Source organism: Zea mays, chromosome 2 (genome assembly GCF_902167145.1).
Source record: "Zea mays cultivar B73 chromosome 2, Zm-B73-REFERENCE-NAM-5.0, whole genome shotgun sequence".
NCBI classification, from domain to species: Eukaryota; Viridiplantae; Streptophyta; class Magnoliopsida; order Poales; family Poaceae; genus Zea; species Zea mays.
In genome coordinates, this window is record NC_050097.1 from 112,750,671 (window position 1) to 112,770,780 (window position 20,110).

A 20,110-nucleotide genomic window follows, 5' to 3' on the forward strand; every position below is an offset into this window, starting at 1 on the left:
ATCTAAATATTAAAAACATTCTCGAATAACTTCTCATTTTAGCATATAGAACGATATTATGTTAGTAGTGATTTAATTATAATTTTATTTATATAATAAAATGGAAGAAGTATTATGCCATGTATTCTTGGTCATGTTAACATTTGCAATTTTTACTGGTCATGATAAATGTGTTCACACGTATAGCACTAAATTACTTAGAATTAGTAAAATATTTATTTATGTCAAAAATAACTATGATTATGGTACTAAAGTCAAAAATTAGTAATTTACATTAATTCTTGGAATATTAATGTTATGTAATTTATAATTAAACATTTTATCAATACGTACAATTTCTATTTAGAAAGGAAAGGATAAAAGCCAAAAGACAATTATTAATAATAAAGAAAATAGTTAATAATTATTTTCCATAAATTTTGTTAAGTCAGTTTATCTACATTATACTAGATAAATTAGCTTCGTAGTCACCTGCTCATATATTTTCACCAATGATAACTCAAAGTGGAGAATGTAGTGGATTAATATAATATTTATGATTGAGACATATTTACGAGTATAGTTGTGTGATATGTGAATGTTTATGTAATGGTGAATGTTACCCATATAATGGTGTATGTTTATTTATTTGGCGTGCGTATTCTTTTGTATGTACGATACATGAATCGATGATTAGATGTTGACTGTGGGGTAGACGAACCAAACACGTTCGAGGACGACCCATAGGACACGTTCGATCAAGGCAAGTGGACTCTCCCTCTGCATTTCTGTTTGTACCCATATAATGCATACAATAATGTTTACTTTTCGGATATTGCATAATTTGATGGGATTTGCCTAAATAAGGATTTCCTAGAATTACCAATCATATTCCTTGAATACCCTGGGATAACTGCTATGCTTAGCAATTTTTGCTTTTCCTCAACTTGATAAATATGATGTCACTCTTTTAATAATACTATGTTCCAGAAATGGAGTTTTTATTATGATGTTAACCCGGTGGTTAAACAAGAACATTTTGTATTAAATGGAACATGGAGAGACCACCCATGATAACAGTGCAACCACGAGTGCTATTATGGCTCGGGCTTTGGTAATTAGCTCTATAGACTTAGTGCTTAGCAACCCTACCTGAAAGACGGGCAAGAGGGGGCGACAGTGGTTTGGTGGCAGCTCATGTTAACATGGGGTGGTAGTCTTGGCTAAGTTACCTCACCAAGAGGGCCATCAATACTGACGTGGAAACCTTAGCGGGTGGCTTTGTACTAAGGATATTTTGTGAAAGCCTCATAGTGGATCCCTAGCCATTCACCTAGGTAGTGTTTTTGGGTCCGATCAACCCAGGCTAGATGGGATACATGGCTTGTGGGAAAAGTTGTACCACCTCTGCAGAGTGTAAAACTGATATGTCAGTCGTGCTCACGGTTAAGAGCAACCTGGACCCTCACATGATAATTGAACATAAAGATGGAAAATAAATCGTGATCCGATGATCTACCATTGGTTTGCTTAAGTGCTTTCACTTAAGTGTTTTTTATATAATCTTGTGCCTTTGATTAATTGGGATATTTGGGACACACTTATTAGTAAGACAGGCGTTGCTAATAAAATATTGACCAACTAAAATGCTTACCGCTTATCCATAGCCTACCTTGTTAACTTTGCATTATTTCCCCCACTTGCTATGCCCCGACCATAAGTGAGCTCACCCTTGCTAATATTTTGATCAGGGGGTGATGACGAAGACTTTGCAGATGACGTTGATGAATTTTGAGTCTAACGATGCGCCAGTCACCTTCCTGTGGAAGAGTGTCCATGTTTAAATCCGTCGTACTTTCATTATGATACTTGTTAAGATACAATGTTCTGGATGATGTAATAAAGTTACTCTACTCTCTTTTACGCCTTTATTGCATTGTCTTTCGATATATTACACTTGTGACATCAACATATGTGTGGAAAATGGATCCTGGCCCACATATGCTATGCATTTGGTTTTGCCCCCAGAACCGAGTGTGACAGGATGTAACTAATCCAGAACCAGAAATGAATCCTCCTCCGAATCCCCTGCCTGCTGATGACATGACTACTGCTCAAATGCAACTACTACAACAAATGGCCAACACGAAGACAGAAATGCAAGCATAGATCCATCAAGAACGTCAAGAAATGTGTCAAGAACGTCAGGAAGTTCGTCAAAAACGGTAGGAACGACAACAACTACCACCTCCACCACCACCAGCTCCGTCCAGGGATAAGCACCGGGAGTTTATGAGTCACAAGCCACCTACATTCTCTAACTCCTCAGACCCACTATAGGCTGATGACTGGTTAAAGTCCATGGAAAAGATGCTCAATATAGCTCAGTGCACTGACATGGAGAAAGTGCTATATGCATCGGGTCACCTCACTGGCACCGCTGCAGATTGGTGAGATGCATACTGTGCAGCACACGCTGCTGCTAACACCATTTATTGGGTAGAATTCTCCACTAACTTCATGAACTATCACATCCTTGTTGGTCTCATGAATATTAAGAAAAATGAGTTCCTATCCCTCAAACGGGGAGGGATGTCGATAAGCGAATACAGGGACAAATTCATCCAGCTATCTCAATATGCTCCTAGGGAAGTTGATGATGACGAGAAAAAGTAGGAGTTATAGATAAGGCTATAGCTCTGGAACACAAGAGAGTTGAGCTAGGAGAAAAGAGAAGGGCTACTAACCAGGGACAGGCTAGAAGTAGTACTCGTCCCCATTATGCTGCACCTCAAGGCACACAAGCTCGTGGCAGGTCCGGACAACAGACTCAACAGACCCAACCTGCTCCTCCCCAAGCAAGCACTCCAGCGGGACCTGTTGCTCCTAATGCATCCACAAGCAAGTCATGCTTCAAATGTGGACAGGCCGGTCATTATGCCAACTATTGTCCCAACAGGGTTGCTTATACCACTCCAGCTCCGATGAAGCAAGGTCAGGCCTCAGGAGGTAAGAGTCAGGCCTTATCCGTTAATTGGGGTCAGGTCAACCATGTGGAAGCACAAGCTGAACCTGGTGAACCCGAAAACCTGGAAGAGGTGCTGGTTGAAGGTGAAGAAGGCAACGAGCAACAAGATTAGAGTATATATATATAGGGAGTAGTATTTGTAAGACCTAAATAATACCTTAGGTAGTAGCTAGTTCTTTATTATTTTATGAATAATAACAAGTTATGCATCATGCTGAGATTCTTGATTGTGCATATGTTTTGAGACAAGATTGAGATACATTCCTTTTCTTACTAATCTCGAGGTCGAGATTATTTTCAAGGGGGTAGAATTTGTAACACCCAAAAAATCTTAACTTGTGATTTAAGGAAATCCTTTAGAAAATAAAAAAATAATGATAATCAAAATAAGTACCCTTGATAAATAAATGAACTTTACAATTCACACTTTCTAAAGTAAATGATCATAATATAATAATATTAGCTAAATCATATCCTAATAAAGATTATACATTTGAAAAATGGTTGCTATCAAAACAAAGGAATATGAACTTTGGGATACACCTTTAAATTGATTACACACCCAAAGTAATATTCTATGTAATAAACGTGGTGTATTTTATTACCTAATTAAGATAATAATAATAAATAAGTAATATTAGTACAGGCAGTAGAAGTATTATTCATATTAGACTTTTGTTTGATATTTGAAATCTAGAGTTCAAAATAAGAATTTAAATTGAGTTTGAATACTTGAACTTAGAAATAGAAAAGAAAAATGGAAAAGAAAAAGAGAAGAAAAATGAAAGGAAGGAAGAGTTCGGATTGGGCCCAACAAACCCCTTTTGGCCCACTCGATCTATCCCACTCAGCGGCCCAAACCACTAAAGCCGGCGCCGACATGTGGTCCCGCTTCGTCAGCCACTGCAGGGCGCCAACAATTCCCAGTCTCTCTGACCTGTGGGGCCCAAGTGTCGACACAGTGCCCCTGAACCGCGCGCGGATTTGTGTTGATGTCACTGCCGCATGGGGCCCACTGGACTCCAACCCCTCCTTCTCTCCCTTTGTTTGACTTACGCTCGGGTCCCACCTGGTCAGCTGAACCTATGGTTTTCCCTCTCCCTGCGTTAGCTGCCCGCCGTACCCGCTGCCGAAGATCTCGCATCCTCAGAGTCTAGCCATGCCGACCTATCAAGTCTATATATGATGCGTAACAATGAAGTTGTTCTTCTCTTCATCACTGTGATCCATCAATACCACGTGCGTTAGCGAGAAATCGAGTGCGGGTGAGCCAGAGTCATTGGCGAACGCCGGAATTGGGCTGCGGAATTCGTCGCGGTCACACCCTCGAGGATGATTCCGAGTGATCTACTAGGCTTCGTTGAGTGTGTTGCGACACCGACGCTCGGGAAATTGTGGCCGTCATCGCCGTGTGCATCCATTGTCGTCGGCGGATCGCTAGGGTCCACTCAGCGTCGTGGCTAGGGTGTTTGAGAGCATAATCTGCGGTAGGGACCTTCATATCAGCTTCGTACCATCGTCAATTTGGTTTTGCATCATTAGGGCGAGATTTGCGCTTAGGATCGAGTTCTAGTAGGGATCGGCCATGGTGTCGCTGTGCCGGGGTCCGACCACCGTAGTGGCCGAGGGAAATGTTAGCCGAGCTTCGGTGGCCCTTGATCTAGCATGGGACAGACATGATTAGATCTTGGCATGTCGGTTTGACAAATGGTGTGGTATCCATCCATCTCAGATCGGACGGATCTGGGTTGATATTCAATACTTTAAATCCGGGTCGCAGATCTGCCATCTATTAGATCTAGGCGATCTCGAGTGATCGCAACCCTCAGTCATTGATCGTAGATCGGGCAGATCCTGTTGCATACCAATTTGGGTTAAGGGATATTTAATATGGGCGTCGGTTAGTGATCGGGCAAATGAGTCCCTAGTTTTCTTCGAAATCAACCCGCCGTCCACACCTCTAGTAAAGTAATTAAATCTAGGTATAGAAATTTGTAAATTAAACCTAGAGCTTTCTGGAATTGATACCCACAGCCAGAGGTTAAATAAAATGAGTAAATTAAAAAAGAAAATGACTTTTAGTATAGAAATAATTCTAGAAACTTGATTAATTCATAATTAATTCATTTTAACTCCTTTTTGATCCATTCCAGTTGCATTAGTCTCATATTAATATTGTTTATCATCTAGTAACCTTGTATTACTATGAAACTTATGGTTAAAACCTATGGTTAAAATATTGCTACGAGTAGAGGCGAGGTGACGAGTAATCAGAAGCCCAACTTTTTGGTCAGCATTTGGACAACAAGTTATCGTGAGTATAAGGCAAGTTGTGCCCTTGATCACTCTTCTTTACCTAATAATGTTCTTATTAATCACTGTGACATGCTCAGAATAATTTGATGGGACCTAATAGGTTACTCTAGTTTTGTTTACCCCACACCTTGCAAACAAATGAACTATTGGGTAGACTTACTATTGCACTACCTAGTTTTGGAATTAATGCTATACTGAATTATGATCATGTTCCACAATTATTGTTGGTTTATTTATTGTTCATGATAAGATTATTATGTTTAATTGGAACGTGGAGCGACCACCCGGGAAAACAGTGTTACCACAAGGGTGGTATGGGATGCCCTTGGCTGACTAATTAGGGAAGGTAGTGGAGGACTACCTTACCCAAAAGGGGCAAGGGAAATAGAGGAGTTGCCGGTGTAGGGAGGTTCTCGGGTCAATCATGTTGTGATGGCTTTTCGGATGAGTGATTCCTATATCGCACTTCTCATGAAATCGTAGCGGATTTTCTGAAGCTAGTGGAACTTTGTAAAGGCCTCATAGTGGATCACTAGACATTCATCTCGGAAGTGTCTGAGGGTCTTGCAAACCCTGGCTAGATGGGATACACGACTTGTGGGTAAAGGGCGCAACCTCTGCAGATAATTAATAAAACTTAGATTATCGCCATTAAAAATGAATGGAGATTAAGCAATTAAGAAGATGACATATCTTAATATATCACTTTGTCTTAATAATTCATCTTATCTTAATAGATCCATCTTATCTTAAAAGATTCAATCGTAACCTTATAGATTCTTCTTGTCCTAATAAGCGTACTTATCCCACCCTAGAGTAACAACCATGATCTAATCTAATGTGAGTTATTTAACGGATAATACTTGTGAAATATATTAGACCTTACTCCTACAAGTATGTTTTAACCTAAATTGGTGCCCTAGACTAACTTGACCATATACAACTACCTGACCATATGCAACTACCTTACCCATCAGATGGTTGTATAACCCCTCTGTTTTTATCCTAACAACAAAACAGAGATTGTGACCAACTTACCTCATGAAATCTATCCAACCTACAATTATCTTACTACATGTCCATATCTTGGATGGAGACACCAAGACCGAAGGAGGTCAACCTCGACAATGAAGCATATGAGTAGAACCAAATCTTTAGATGAATCAAGATTCACCATTCGAGATGGAGTCTTTCTTTTTTTGTCAGAACCTACCCTTACTCTAACCATATATTATCCAAAAGGGGCAAGGGTGATAGAGGAGTTGCCGGTGTAGGGAGGTTCTCGGGTCGATCATGCTGCGATGGCTTTTCGGACGAGGGATTCCTATATCGCTCTTCTCACGAAATCGTAGCAGATTTTTGAAGCTAGTGGAACTTTGTAAATGCCTCGTAGTGGATCCCTAGCCATTCACCTCGAAAATGTCTAAGGGCCTTGCAAACCCTAGCTAGATAGGACACACGACTTGTGGGTAAAGGGTGCAACCTCTGCAGAGTGTAAAACTAGTATATCAGTCGTGCTCACGGTCATGAGCGGCTCGGACGCTCGAATTATTAACTTATGGAATTAAAATTAATCTGTCATATGCATTGCATTATGGGTTTTATTATTAATTGTGGTCTCTTATTTAATTAGGTTGGTATCTACTTATACTTAGTAACTACTAATAAAACTTTGACCAACTTTAAAAGCAATGTTCAGCTTTAACCATCTTCTTTGGTAAGCCTTACATTTCACATGAGCCCCCACCGTAAGTGAGCTCATGCATATTATTCCCCACAACTTATTGAGCGATGAACGTATGTGAGCTCACCTTTTCTATACTCGCACTCCCTAGGTCAAGAACATGTACCGTCATGATAAGGAGCATGAAGGATGCCGCGATGAGTTCATGGGAGGTCTAGGTCGTCGTCTCACTATGGTTGCGGAGAATCGTTGTCTTCATATGATTTAATTATTTAGCTATTTTGTACAAAACTCATATATATAGTAAAGATATGACATTTGTTTCTGTATCATGAGTCATCATATGTGTGAGATTTGATCCTACCACACATTTGATTCGCGCCCGGGTTTGCCCTCAAATCCGGGTGTGACACTTGGGGACCCACCTACCCGCCCGATTACCTATAAATATCCCTGCACTGTACTCGGATGGGACCCGCACTGTATATCAGGAATGTAGTAGGTAATCCCTACCAACTATTTCGTTGTGCACCTGACCTCTCCCATTCATGAGTGATTAGGCCCACCTGTCCATGTGTGAGTTGGTCCCTACAAGTAGCCAGTAACGTAGCCTTGTTCATCTCAAACTTTACCTCTTTGTGACTCTACGTCGTCTAGAGACGTCTTGTGTGACCTACCGATTCCTAGACAAACCATAGAATCTCTCCTCTCTGACGGGTCCCTCCTGGGACGAGATCCAGGTGCCACTGGCGAACGCCGCTAGCCCTATACACGCAATGACTGTCCGGCTCGGTGCAGGGAACCTGCTCCTTCTGTCCAGGTCGCGGACTGTCCGGTCCCATGTGCGGACCGTCTGCGCCGCCGCAGAGAGTCCGCCGAGCGGAACAACTCCCGATCGTATAGATCCGCGCCAACACATGGTAATTAAAGTGTAGGATGCAAAGAGCTTCCCTGATCTATTCTCTTGCTAGGTCACGTAAAACAATAACTAACAAAATTTCCGAGCAAACGCGTGGTTCCTCTCCTAAGACATGGTTTCATCAAGTTTTCTTCAGTTTTTTATTAATTAAAATTTGATGTCAGATTTTTACTTAGCTGGCAGCATATATAATAGAGATAGAAAAGTACCATTAGCGACTCATTGGGGGCTGCCCTAATTCCGCATCGGCAATCCCCACACCCAGTGTTAAAACAAAAAAAAAAAAAAGAGGAGCTGAGCCTCTGGAACGTGTGATCGTACGTTGCACTGGGCCTAAACAAAACAAGGGAGGTACCATTAATATTGGGCCTGCATTAGCGGAGATGCCGAAAAACATAACGGGCTTCTTGTGGGCATGGTCGCTGCGTCTGTGTCGATTGCAGATCAATTGCCCGCTCTCTCTCACAGGACCTGGGCCGGCTCGACAGGCCCAGCCCAACCAAAAGAGAGCCCAGTGCAGACAGGGACAGGTGCAGGATTCGGGTGGCGCGAAGCGAGAACAGACAACAGCTGGTAAAGAGAACGGAGCCAGCTTCGTTCGTGGCTAGTTAACAGCACTGAGAACGGAACGGACAAGGAAGCCGCCGTTAACAAGCAGCAAGGCACGGTGGATCATCTCTCTCCGCTGTCTTCCTCCTTGGTTCTGACCTCCAGTCCACTCCATTGCATGCCTGCAGCGACCACTGCATTGCATCTCGGCCATGGCATGCTACTATTAGCACGCAACGGCATGCTAGCAGCACGGCAATGCAACATTTTCGTGGCCACAGCACCAACCACACGCCACGCTGTTCCAGCATTACTGCCATGCCATGCCATGCCGGAGAGTCCCTGATCTGGAAGGATCTTGGGCGACTGAATGCCCATCAATGAAATCGAGTCTCTGATCTGGAAGGAAGGACCTTGTGCTCGACATGTACATCTTCGTCGGGAGGACGGGGAGGCGCCCAACGTGCAGCATTCAATTCCGCCAGATCCATCCCCGATCCCTCCTCATGTACACAAGTACTACTTCCGAGGATAGTGAAAAAACTTGATATGGAACTGGGCATATCAATGTGCTGGTGCTAGTGTCCTTTCCGAAGCAGCACATGCTGTTCTTCGAGATCAAAATATTCAGCTAAACTGTAACGTTTTAGCTTTTTTCACTGAAGAAGAAGAAGAGTTAAGAACATGGGTATTCCTCCATGTCTTGTACATCCATTCCATCCCAGTCTGTCCAGGCGTAACATGTAGTACTACCACTACTAACAATCTGACCCTTTTTTTCTCAACACAACAACCAAGTGAGTAAGTATCACACACAACACGCACGCACGCACCCCCTGCCCTCAACATACACCACTTGCTTGTAGGCAGAGGGAACAACACGCAACACTCAGATCAGACGACTAATAGAGAGACCGAGCGACCAATCAGCAACGCTTCACGCCTGCTGCTCCAGGTAGCTTTCCATGTCGGGAGCAGGGGGGAGGTTGAGCAAATGGTGAAAATATCAAGGAGGACCATCATATATATATATAATATAACCCTTGTCAAAAGCGACCCCTAAAAAGAAGGGAAGAAGAAACTGTAACCATGGTGGTGGTGGTGTTGAGGTGGCTTAGTTTCCTGTTGTCCTGTTTCTTTTCCTGTTGCTGGAGAGGGAGCGCGATCCGCGCTAGCAGGCCGCGCCCTTGCGGCACGACAGTGCGCCGGCGTCCGAGGTGATGGTGCCGACCATGGACGACGACTTGGCGCCGAGGCTGGACGCGCGCGAGTAGCTGGCCGAGGCGCCCGCGCCGGACGGGGTGAAGTAGGCGCCGTTCAGCAGCAGGTCGCCCTCTGACCTCCAGTTCCAGCTCTTCCACACGGTCTGGGCAGTCTCCACCCTCTTGGTCACCTGCAGCTCGGTTCGGTTATAAAAATGGCCTGGCCGGCGCTGATTGGCAGAGGCATCGTGCCTAGCTACTACAATGTCTACAGTACTGTACCTCCTTGGCGAACGGGTTCGTCGGAGCAAGGTAGCGGTTGCCCTGGCTGTTGATGGTTGGCTCCGCGCTGCCCCCAATGGCGTACATCTCCCAGTGGGTGTAGTCGTTGTTCACAACGTGGAAGTAGCCGTGCCGGCACCTTGGCATTCTCTGAATGAGGCCTTCGCCGAAATGGTTGAAGGCTATCGTGACCTGCATCGCCTTGTCCTTCACATAGGAGTCACTGTGGCCCAGGAGCATCACCTGCATCAGTTCCACCGTTTGATGAGAAATCCAGCCATGCAGTTTCACCGAAAGGGTCTCGTTATGCACGTGACCGTCAGATACTACAGCACCAACCTCAGCACAAGCAACCGACATGTTCTGATTTGGATTCTAAACTACACTTGTACTGGAAGAAAACAAACGAATTCTCAGGCGTACGTAGATGCGCCAAACCATGTAGGAGTAGAGTAGAATAGAATTAGAATCCTCCAAGTTTCCGATGCCTTGGGTGAAGAAAACAAAACAAAAAGGACAATCGCACACGGGGCCGGCGAGGACAAAACAAACAAACGCACAGGATCTAGCAGGAGGATGGGATGGATGTAGTACCAGTACCTCGTTGTGGTGGGTGAAGTAGTTGTTGGACAGAGTGATGGCCGTGGATCCCATGATGGCGTCGATGAGGCCGTCGGCGCAGTTGGAGAGCGAGCAGTGGTCCACCCAGACGTGGCTGGAACCGAAGATGGACACGCCGTCCCCGTCGGCCATGGTGCGCCAGCCGTAGTGGCTCGGGGAGCTGCGCACCATGGCGTTCCCCGTGGGCCTGCAGTCGTGGATGTGGAGCCCGTGGATGATGACGTTGGTCACGTACTGGATGGTGACGCAGGCGCCGTTGGCGATGTGCACGTTGGCGCCGCGCCCGTCGATGGTCTTGAAGCTGTTCATGATGAGCTCCTCCCTCAGCGTGATCACCATGTCCCGCTTGAAGATGATCCACAGCGGCTCCTCCTGGATGACGGCGTGCCGGAGGGTGCCCTCGCGCGGGTTCACGGGATCGTCGTCGCTCGGGTCCGTCACCACGTACACCTTGCCGTCGCGGCCGCCGATGGCGTTGCGGCCGAACCCGATGCCGCAGTCGGCCAGCCGCTGCCGGTTGCTGTGCCAGTCCGAGTCGCAGCGCCAGCAGTCGTCGATCGGGTTGCCTGTCCCGCACGACAGGTACCCGAGGTTTCGCCGGGCCGTGCTGTTCCTGATGGACCTGCACGACATTCCAATTATTAACAACTCGATTTATACTAGAAACTAGTACTAACTACACAGAAGAAGAAAAAAGGAGCAATCACAAAGTAATTGATGCACTGAGCAGTAGTAATAGTTTGATGACAGAGAGAACATTTCTTACTAAATAAATGCTCATGCCGATTCAGTTACGTAATTAGAAGGCCAATGCAGCCAGGAAACTTGCAGGAGATTTATTTACACCATGCACAATAATTAAGTGAACACAGGACAGAAGTATGCACTATTTCTCTGGGGACCAGTACAGTGTGCTCACGCCGATCCGTTGCATCTAACATGTCGGTCAATAATGCCTTGTTGGCACCAAACTCTCAACAAGAACACTTCTTGTTTTTTTCTTTGGTTCTGTCGGTGCAGCATTGTGTTCTAGATCCGTCGCTACGTGTTTCGAGCTCCACTGCAGTGCATACTCAACTGTGCCGTGCATCAGCTGCCGCTGCCAGAAAATCTTTGCATAGAAACTTTAGGTGGCTGGTGGGAAAGGAGAGGGCGGTGAAGCACCATGAATGCGCGTCCGTCGCAAATGCAGGGGCGACCAGGCATGGGGCGTGCGGATAACGTGGTGTGTCACTGCTGCATGCCAGTGTGCCTCGCCAGCACCCGCACCCGGCACCACCGCTGCGCTAGTGATCTGGTTCAGCTCGCGCGTTGTGTGCGGTCTGCGGTGGCAGCCGCAGCGGCGCGGTGCTGGCGATGGTGTGAGCACGGAACCCGGCAGTGTGTCCTCGGCCGCCGTGGACACGTCGTAAACGGCAAGCGGAGTTATGGCGATCGGCCTCGGCAGTTGCCGATCCACGGCGGTGCGGTGCGGTGCGGCAGGGTCGCGTCGCCATAAAAGCGCACAGGGCCGGACCTGTGACTGAGAGACCAGACAGGGCGCGTGGGAGGTGCATGGCAGGCGGGCCCGGCGCGCGCTCATGCTCCCCCACGTGGCAGAGTAAAGTACGCCCGCTACTGGTACGAGCTGAACCAGATCTGCTTCGGTCAGGCAACAGTATTATTGTTCCTCTCTCATTTTTTTTTTCTCCTTTCTCTTTCCTTTACTACTGTGTCACGTGAGACTGCCGGTGGGCCCGTCCTGTCCGGCTGTGGACCGAAGAGGCTACTTCTAGTCTGTCTACTATAAAAACAGCTCGCAAATCAGGCTTAGATCTAGTATTTTCATCAGCAGCAGCAGCGCTTTCTCAGTGCGTTGGCGCGATCGATTGAAGCGGAGAGAAAGGGAAGGCAGGACAGGAGAGTGCGACTTACACGTGCACGTCGTTGGCCACGGCCTCCGGATCCTCCACCGCGCCGGTGACGGCCCTCGATGGCCCGCCGGCGTCGCCGTCGTCGGCCCTGCCCCTGCAAGCGAGAGAGAACACGATTCCAGAAAAATGTCCGTGAGTGATGTGCGACACCGCCGCAACCAAGAAACACAGAACATGCTGGTGATGGCAACAGCTAACACGGAGCTTTCAGTCAGTACGTATGCGTGTAGATGGTTTTGCAATCAACAAAAAAAAAAGACCAGTTTCGTACGGCATGCTGCCACCACACAAGGAAATAGAAAAGCTTCGTTGTTATATACAAGTTAAAGAATGGTACTCTACTCCCCGGCCAGCGCTAGCAATCCATCGCTCGCAATGATGGTGTAGTTGCAGATTTTCGCAAGCAGTAGGAACAGCAGGATTGGGTGAAGCGGAAAAAGGAAGCGAGGTGAATTGAATCCGTGCGCCGTTCCATCATCACGGTTCGTGTGCGGCGGACGGGCAGCGGAGTGGATGCACGCCGTGGCCGTGGCCGTGCCGCGACGGAAAAGGCAACGGGAGTAAACAAACCAGCGCAGGCAGAGGCAGCGCGCGCACACACACACAGAGCGTCGCTTTGCGCACGCGAGACCGTACCCAAGGCTGCGCTGCACTGCAGCTTATCCAATCGAATTTTCTTTTGCGGACTTCTCTTTTCTTTTTTGGTAGCCAAAAGCGCAAGACCAAATGAGTGCCTCCTCTGCTCTACGCCTCTACTGGGTGTGCATTTGCCGGGGACGCCGAGGGACACGCCGCGATCCCGCTTGCTTCCTCGGCCAGCTTTTCCGCGGCTTCTTGTCCGCCCCTTGTCCTCCCCAAATCTTTACCCCTACTTTACCGTGGCCGGTGCAGGACTGCAGGGACGGCACCGGCACCTGCACGTCGGGGTTTTGGTTGCAGCAAATTACGAGACGGCCTCTCACTATCTACTACCTCTACCTGCCACTGTAACGAACTCGGCAACGGAAAGCAAGGGGGAGAGCATCTCCCCCGACCCGCTCTGCGCTTCTGCAGTCTGCTGCACACGGCTCTAATCCGAAATTGAAACAACAACAAAAAGTCCCCCGGCCAGCCCCAAATTACGAATTCCGCTTGTTACCGCGCACCACCAACGTCCCCCCCTCCTAAAACACAAGAACAGAGTTTGGGGCCGGAAATGTTTTGAAGCAACGTCCCTCCTAGAACACGAGAAGATTGTTGGCGGAACGGAGCAGCTGCTAGTGCTGGCCCCGGGGATCTAAACGGGGGACCGAACCTAAACCAAAAAGGAGAGGATTGGACGGCCCAGATCGCGAGCGCATGGGCCGACGCACCGGATCCGTCCCACCTGGCAGACATCAATCACAGGCGCGAAGGAGGAAGCAGAGGACGGAATTGGTGGATCGCGCTCACCTCGTCGTCGTCGTCGCCGCCACCGGCGCCGGCCAGGAGGAGTCCCGCAGCCACCGCCTCGCGCCGCCCGCCGCCACGGCCGTGCTCCTGTGCCTGCGACGCATGTGGTGAGCCGGTTAGGACTTGGTACAGTCGCAGGCGGTGCCGCGCGGGCGTCAGGGTCGGGGCAGATGGAAAGCAATTTCGGAAACGGAGAGCCGCTGCGAGGCGGAGACCGGGTGCCTCGGTTACTAGGTGTCGGTAGCAGAGCGAAGTGGCTAAAACCGTAGCAAAATTCCCAAGCAAAGTTGAACGAAACAGAGGCAGCCGAAAACCCCAAGCAAGCAGAGCCCGCGGGCGCGACCACATTACACAGCTTGGAGGGAGAGCACTTGACTCACCGGAGGCCGTCGAGGACCCTCACCCGCGCGCCAGGGAGCACCGCGCTGCCGGCGACCACCACGAGCACGAGGAACGCCGCCGCGGCGGCGGCGGCGGCGAGCCCCGCCGTCCTGGTCCTCGCCGCGGAACAGTCTGCCTCTGCCATGACCCACCCCGCTCCTCGCCCCTCGAGCGCCGCACACCCTCTCAAACTGCGTGCGTGGGTGCGCGCGCGGAGAGAGAGAGAGAGAGAGAGAGAGAGGGAGAAAGCAAGGGACGAGTGCTGGGCGCGGGGCGGAGGCGGAGGCGGAGGACGGTGGTGGAAGCGAGGAGGAAGAGCTTTGAGCGCCGCGCCGATTTATACCAGTGCCGCCCCTCCGGCCTCGAGCCCCTGACCAGCCGTACCCACATTGCCCCTCCAGATCACTGGATTCCCAGACAGGTCCCCGCGACCGCGAGTGCAAGGACCTAGACGCAAATGCAGGAAACTGTATGGAGGCTTACACGGTTTTCTGTGCCTTCCGAAATCTGCAGTCGCGCCAACTAATTGCGGGGGTTAGGATGGGATTAGGAGGATGGTACGTGCATTACGTACAGTCCAGCAAAGTCAGACGGTACTGGGGCTTCCACCAAACTGGCGTTGCCGCCTTGCGGGCGTCATAAATAACACACGGACTCATTTCCAGTTTCCGCTCTTGTTTTTTTTCCGCTCTTGTTTTTTTTGGACTCGTTGATGCCCATGTATGATGTATCTATCTAAGAGCTTCTCCAAGAGACCGGCTAAATAACTCGTCAAACCAAATTTTGGCTACTCAACAACAAAATAACTCTCCAACAGACTACTATCTAAGAGCATCTCCAAGAGACTAGCTAAATAACTCGTCAAACCAAACTTTAGCTACTCAACAACAAAATAACTCTGCAACAGACTAGCTATCTGATTCGTCAAGCTATTCGGCTCTCCAAATTGGCTCTTTCACTAGCCAAATTTGGCTAGCTACCTGACTAGCCAAACTAGATAGATAGTCTGTTGGAATGAGATGTTATATATAAAGTGTAATATTTATAAAAAGGTAAATAGATAGTTAAATAGAGAGCTAAAAATGTAGAGTCTCTTGGAGATGCTCTAAAGGATGTTTGTTTTTGGATTATAATCTACCAAGACTATATAATCCAACAACTTTTGAAATGAGCGTTAGATTAAAGGATATTGCATTTATATAATCTGGACATATTATAATCTTAAACAAACACTCCGACACAGTTTAAATTATACATCAATATGCTTGCATTAAAATGGATACATGAACTTTGATACAAGTCTTAAACACTATGTGTGAGATCGGTCAGTCACACTAGTGTCAGTAACGCTGACTACTAGTCAGCAGGATAACCATTGGGGAGAGAAAAAAGCACCCGCTAAAAAACGAGCACCAGTGCATTTGTTCTTAAAGGAGAGAGAAAAAGGCAATTCGTGAATATTGGCGCTGTTTGTGGTGCAGAACTGCAGATTATGGCCTAGGCTCCCCAACGCCAGCCGGCTCGCGTGGCGCACCCGGGCCGGTCAGCGGGCGGCTGGTGCATCCAACGGTAGGGTAAACGAAACGAGCATTGGCGGCGTAACGGAAGGGAACGGAACGGAATCTCGAGAGACCCGGTGAAAGCGGTGGTCCGTTTTGGTGTGGGGCAGCGGGAAGGGCCTCCTCCGAAGAAGAAGCATCCGAAGGACCAGCGGCCAGTTAACCAGAAGCGGGCCGCCGTGGCTTTACGCTGGGCTGGCTGGCTGGCAGGCGGGTCCGGACGTCCGGTCTGCCGTCGGTCGGTGCCTCTGGTTGACGTGTCTGCGCTTGGTTTCTTCTTCATATATCATCAGTTCATATCTTCTTGTGCATTTTCATTAGCAGATTTTATAGTATTCTTTTACACAATAATAGATGGTCGATGGCAGCAGAGGAGGGGGCAACCGGGCAAGCAAGGCCACGGCGCGGCAGCCCGGGCCGGGGGCACTGGTGTGCTACTAGCTAGTAGTGTGAACAGAACAGCCGTCGTCGTGCACGTCTAGATTTCTTTCAGCTGCTTTGCATATACGTACTGTATATGCGCCGCATGCATGCATGCTCTAGTGTGATCTCGTTGTTGCCTCCGTCCGGGCAACTACCATGCATGCACATGGGTGTCGCCGCAGGCACATGCATGGCACGCTCGCTCTCGCTCATGCATAATTGTGAGGCAAACGATGTGGTCTGCCTGCCTGTGCCTGCATGTGTCTGCGGACGTGTAGTACGTAGTTGCACGAGATGGCATGTGAGGGGAGGCTGACTATATACCGTAGTCGACATAGGAGTACGTACGACGTGTCAAAGTATGTAAGCACCGGCCGGGCAACTAGCTAGCGAGCACAGCAGCAAGCAGCGTGGTGTAAAGTAATTAACAAGCTAGCTAGCCTACCGCCACGTCGTCAATGCAGGTCAACTTAATTAAGGCGCAAGTCATGGCACGGGCACACACTGCACGCTACCTCTATATATGGCTCCATGCACACCCAGACCCGAGATGCATGGACGACGGATCGGAGCGACGACGACGAAACAACGCCGCCAAATAAAGGGAAACCGTGGAAAGGAAGGAAGGCGTGTGTGTGGTGTGGGTCTGTCCGTGTCTCCCGGCCCATGCAGATAGATGCAGACTGATGTATCTGATGAATGAATGGGGTTGCATTGGGTCCGCACGTCACGGCGCATGCATGCCCATCGCAGCCGGATTTATCGTCACGGCCACCACCACCACCAGTCGTCGGTCGGGTAGGGCCGGGTTCACGACTTCACGTACGTACGCCACGCGCGCGCGTACGTCGTTACCTTCTTCCGCCCCTCATCACTCTCACTCGGCCTCGACACGGAAAACATCGAGACGGAAAACAATAAGGCCTTGTTCGTTTGCGTCGGATTGGTGGGTCGGAACGATTCCTAACCGGATTGCTTCTCTAATTTATATAGACTTTCATTAGCGGGAACCATTCCGGGTGTAATCCGACACAAACGAACAAGACCTAAGGGGATCCAACAAAATATAACGAACAACTACCATGTGTAACCACCAATTTAGGTTTTGTAGAGTAGCCCCCTCAAGTACTAGTACATCCACCAAAAAGTGAATCCGGATTTGGCAGAGATAAAACGTCTGGGTAACTTTTCATACAGTGAGAAGTTGTTTCTAGTCGATCTGACGAGATTGCTAACTTTTTTCGAGAGCATAACTTAGGACAGGATCGCTAATTTTCGAGAGCTTACTACTAACTTCCTAGGATTTAGACTCTAGAAAGTTAACCAGTTTGGTGTACTGAGAGTTTGTAGCTATATATGAGGCAACTAGGAAGGTGATGTGGGCAAAGAAATTTGTACTTAGATAAAGAGTGGTTGGTAGCATAGAAAAATACTAAGAATTTACTGTGGTAATGAGCCAACAATGTTTTAATCCTACAATAACAAGTCAAGTAGGGCTGCTAAGTTCATTGACATTAAATATTATGTTCTTAAGGTGAAGATCCATGATCAAACCATTAAAATTGAGCATATCAGAACTAAGAACATGTTTGGTATTGCTCTGCTCCACCCTAGAGCAGCTCTACTCCAAAACTCTGAGTGGAGCAGCTCTGCTCCAGAGTTTAGATTGTTTCTCATAACCGATGGCAGTGGCGGGTAAATAACTCCAAACTCCATGACTAGGTTGTTTTTTTGGAGTTTTCATAGCAGCAAAAGAGGTACTCCAAAAAAATTACTGTAGCTCCAAAAACTCTATAGAGTTTACAACTCTAGAATTAGGGTATTTGACATGCTCTGGCCAGCTCCCCCTTGGAGTTTTGCTCTGGAGCCATGCCAAACAGGCCCTAAAAGGGAAATGGACTTTGAGCCATTTCTATATTTGTATTGGTGTTTGATGACCATCACAACTTATTAGACTAACTAGTTTGCTAAGTGTTCAGTAACAGAATCAATAGAGAAAATGTGCAAATTGAGAAGGAAATGGACTTTAGACCATTTCAACATTTAGATAAGTTCTTCATGACCATAAAAACATAATGGAACTCATTAGACAAGCTAGGTTGATTAGATTTGGATTTTGGAGTTTTGGGGTCAAGTGAAGCCAAGACTCGATGAAAATGTTCAAATGGATGTACAAGATCAAATGAGTTAAAAGTGAAAGTCGCCTAGAGGGGGTGAATAGGCGAAACCTAAAGTTTATAAACTTAAACATGCACTAAGTCGGGGTTAGCGTTAGTGAAAGTCGCGTAGAGGGGGGTGTGGATAGGCGGAATCTAAAAATTACAACTTTAAACACACTACAAGCCGGGGTTAGTGTTAGAACATATGTCAAGTCCGGGAGAGAGGGGAAAACAAATCAACCAAGAAATAAAGCGGATGGACATGGTGATTTGTTTTACCGAGGTTCGGTTCTAAAGAACCTAGTCCCCGTTGAGGTGATCACAAAGATCGGGTCTCTTTCAACCCTTTCCCTCTCTCAAACGGTCACTTAGACCGAGTGAGCTTTCTCCTTAATTCTCATGGGTCACTTAGACCCCGCAAGGACCACCACACAATTGGTGTCTCTTGCCTTGCTTACAAAACACTTAGGAATAAGAATGAGGAAGGAAGAAAGCCAACCAAGCAACAAGAGCAACAAAGAAACACAAGAACGATCCTCTCACAAGTCCTAAAGCACTAGAATTGAATTGGGGACTTTGATTGGATCGGTGGCTTTGATTTGTGTCTTCGAGTGTTGCACTTTGCTCTTGTATTGAATGAAGTGTGATGAATGCTTGAATGGTGGGAGTGGAGGTGGTTGAGGGGTATTTATAGCCCTCAACCACCAAACAACCGTTGGGGAGGGGCTGCTGTCGATGGGCACCGGACAGTCCGGTGCGCCAGCCACGTCACTCAACCGTTAGGGTTCGAGCGCAGTCGACCGTTGGAGCTTTGTCTTCTAGTGGCACCGGACAGTCCGGTGCGCCAGCCACGTCACCTAATCGTTAGGGTTCGAGCGCAGTCGACCGTTGGAGCTTTGTCTTCTAGTGGCACCGGACAGTCCGATGCTGCACTGGATAAGTACTGTTCACTGTCCGGTGCGCCTCTAACGACTGCTCTGACTTCTGCGCGCACTGTTCTTCACTGTTCACGGACTCAGCGGCTTTTGCAGTCGACCGTTGCGCGAAGGAGCCATTGCTCTGCTGGTGCACCGGACAGTCCGGTGGCACACCAGACAGTCCAGTAAATTATAGCGGAGCACGCCCAGAGAAACCTGAGGGTGGCGAGTTTGGAGTTGTACGGTCCTGGTGCACCGGACACTGTCCAGTGGCACACCGGATAGTCCAGTGCGCTAGACCAGGGCACCCTTGGTTTCTTTGCTCCTTTCTTTTTTAAAACCCTTTCTTCAATCTTTTATTGGTTTATGTTGAACCTTTATGCACCTGTAGAATATATACTCTAGAGCAAACTAGTTAGTCCAATTATTTGTGTTGGGCATTCAACCACCAAAATTATTTATAGGAAAAGGTTAAACCCTATTTCCCTTTCAATCTCCCCCTTTTTGGTGATTGATGCCAACACAAACCAAAGCAAGAATATAAGTGCAGAATTGAACTAGTTTGCATAATGTAAGTGCATAGGTTGCTTGGAATTAAACCAATTTATACTTTCACTAGATATGTATGGATTGCTTTCTTTTATTTAACATTTTGGACCACGCTTGCACCACTTATTTTGTTTTTGCAAATTCTTTTGGAAAGTCTTTTCAAAATCTTTTTTCAAATAGTCAAAGGTATATGAATAT

General features: G+C 47.6%; 1 protein-coding gene across 1 annotated transcript; it reads right to left on the reverse strand.

Moving 5' to 3' along the window:
* Positions 1 to 9,086: 9,086 nt before the first annotated feature.
* LOC100281162 (pectate lyase 8) lies at positions 9,087 to 14,617 on the reverse strand. Its single transcript, NM_001154081.2, has 6 exons — positions 14,305 to 14,617; positions 13,925 to 14,017; positions 12,495 to 12,587; positions 10,560 to 11,202; positions 9,960 to 10,202; positions 9,087 to 9,868 (listed from the first exon to the last, which is right to left on the reverse strand). Exons 1-6 carry the CDS (start codon positions 14,448 to 14,450, stop codon positions 9,647 to 9,649), a joined length of 1,440 nt encoding a protein of 479 aa, NP_001147553.2. The 5' UTR covers positions 14,451 to 14,617; the 3' UTR covers positions 9,087 to 9,646.
* Between the last annotated feature and the right edge of the window lie 5,493 nt (positions 14,618 to 20,110).

Coding starts and splice junctions, on each gene's coding strand:
- LOC100281162 (NM_001154081.2), bottom strand. CDS start 14,450: ATGGCAGAGGCAGACTGTTCCGCGGCGAGGACCAGGACGGCGGGGCTC. Junction 14,018..14,304: donor AGGGTCCTCGACGGCCTCCG/GTGAGTCAAGTG, acceptor CATGCGTCGCAG/GCACAGGAGCACGGCCGTGG. Junction 12,588..13,924: donor GCGGCGACGACGACGACGAG/GTGAGCGCGATC, acceptor TCTCGCTTGCAG/GGGCAGGGCCGACGACGGCG.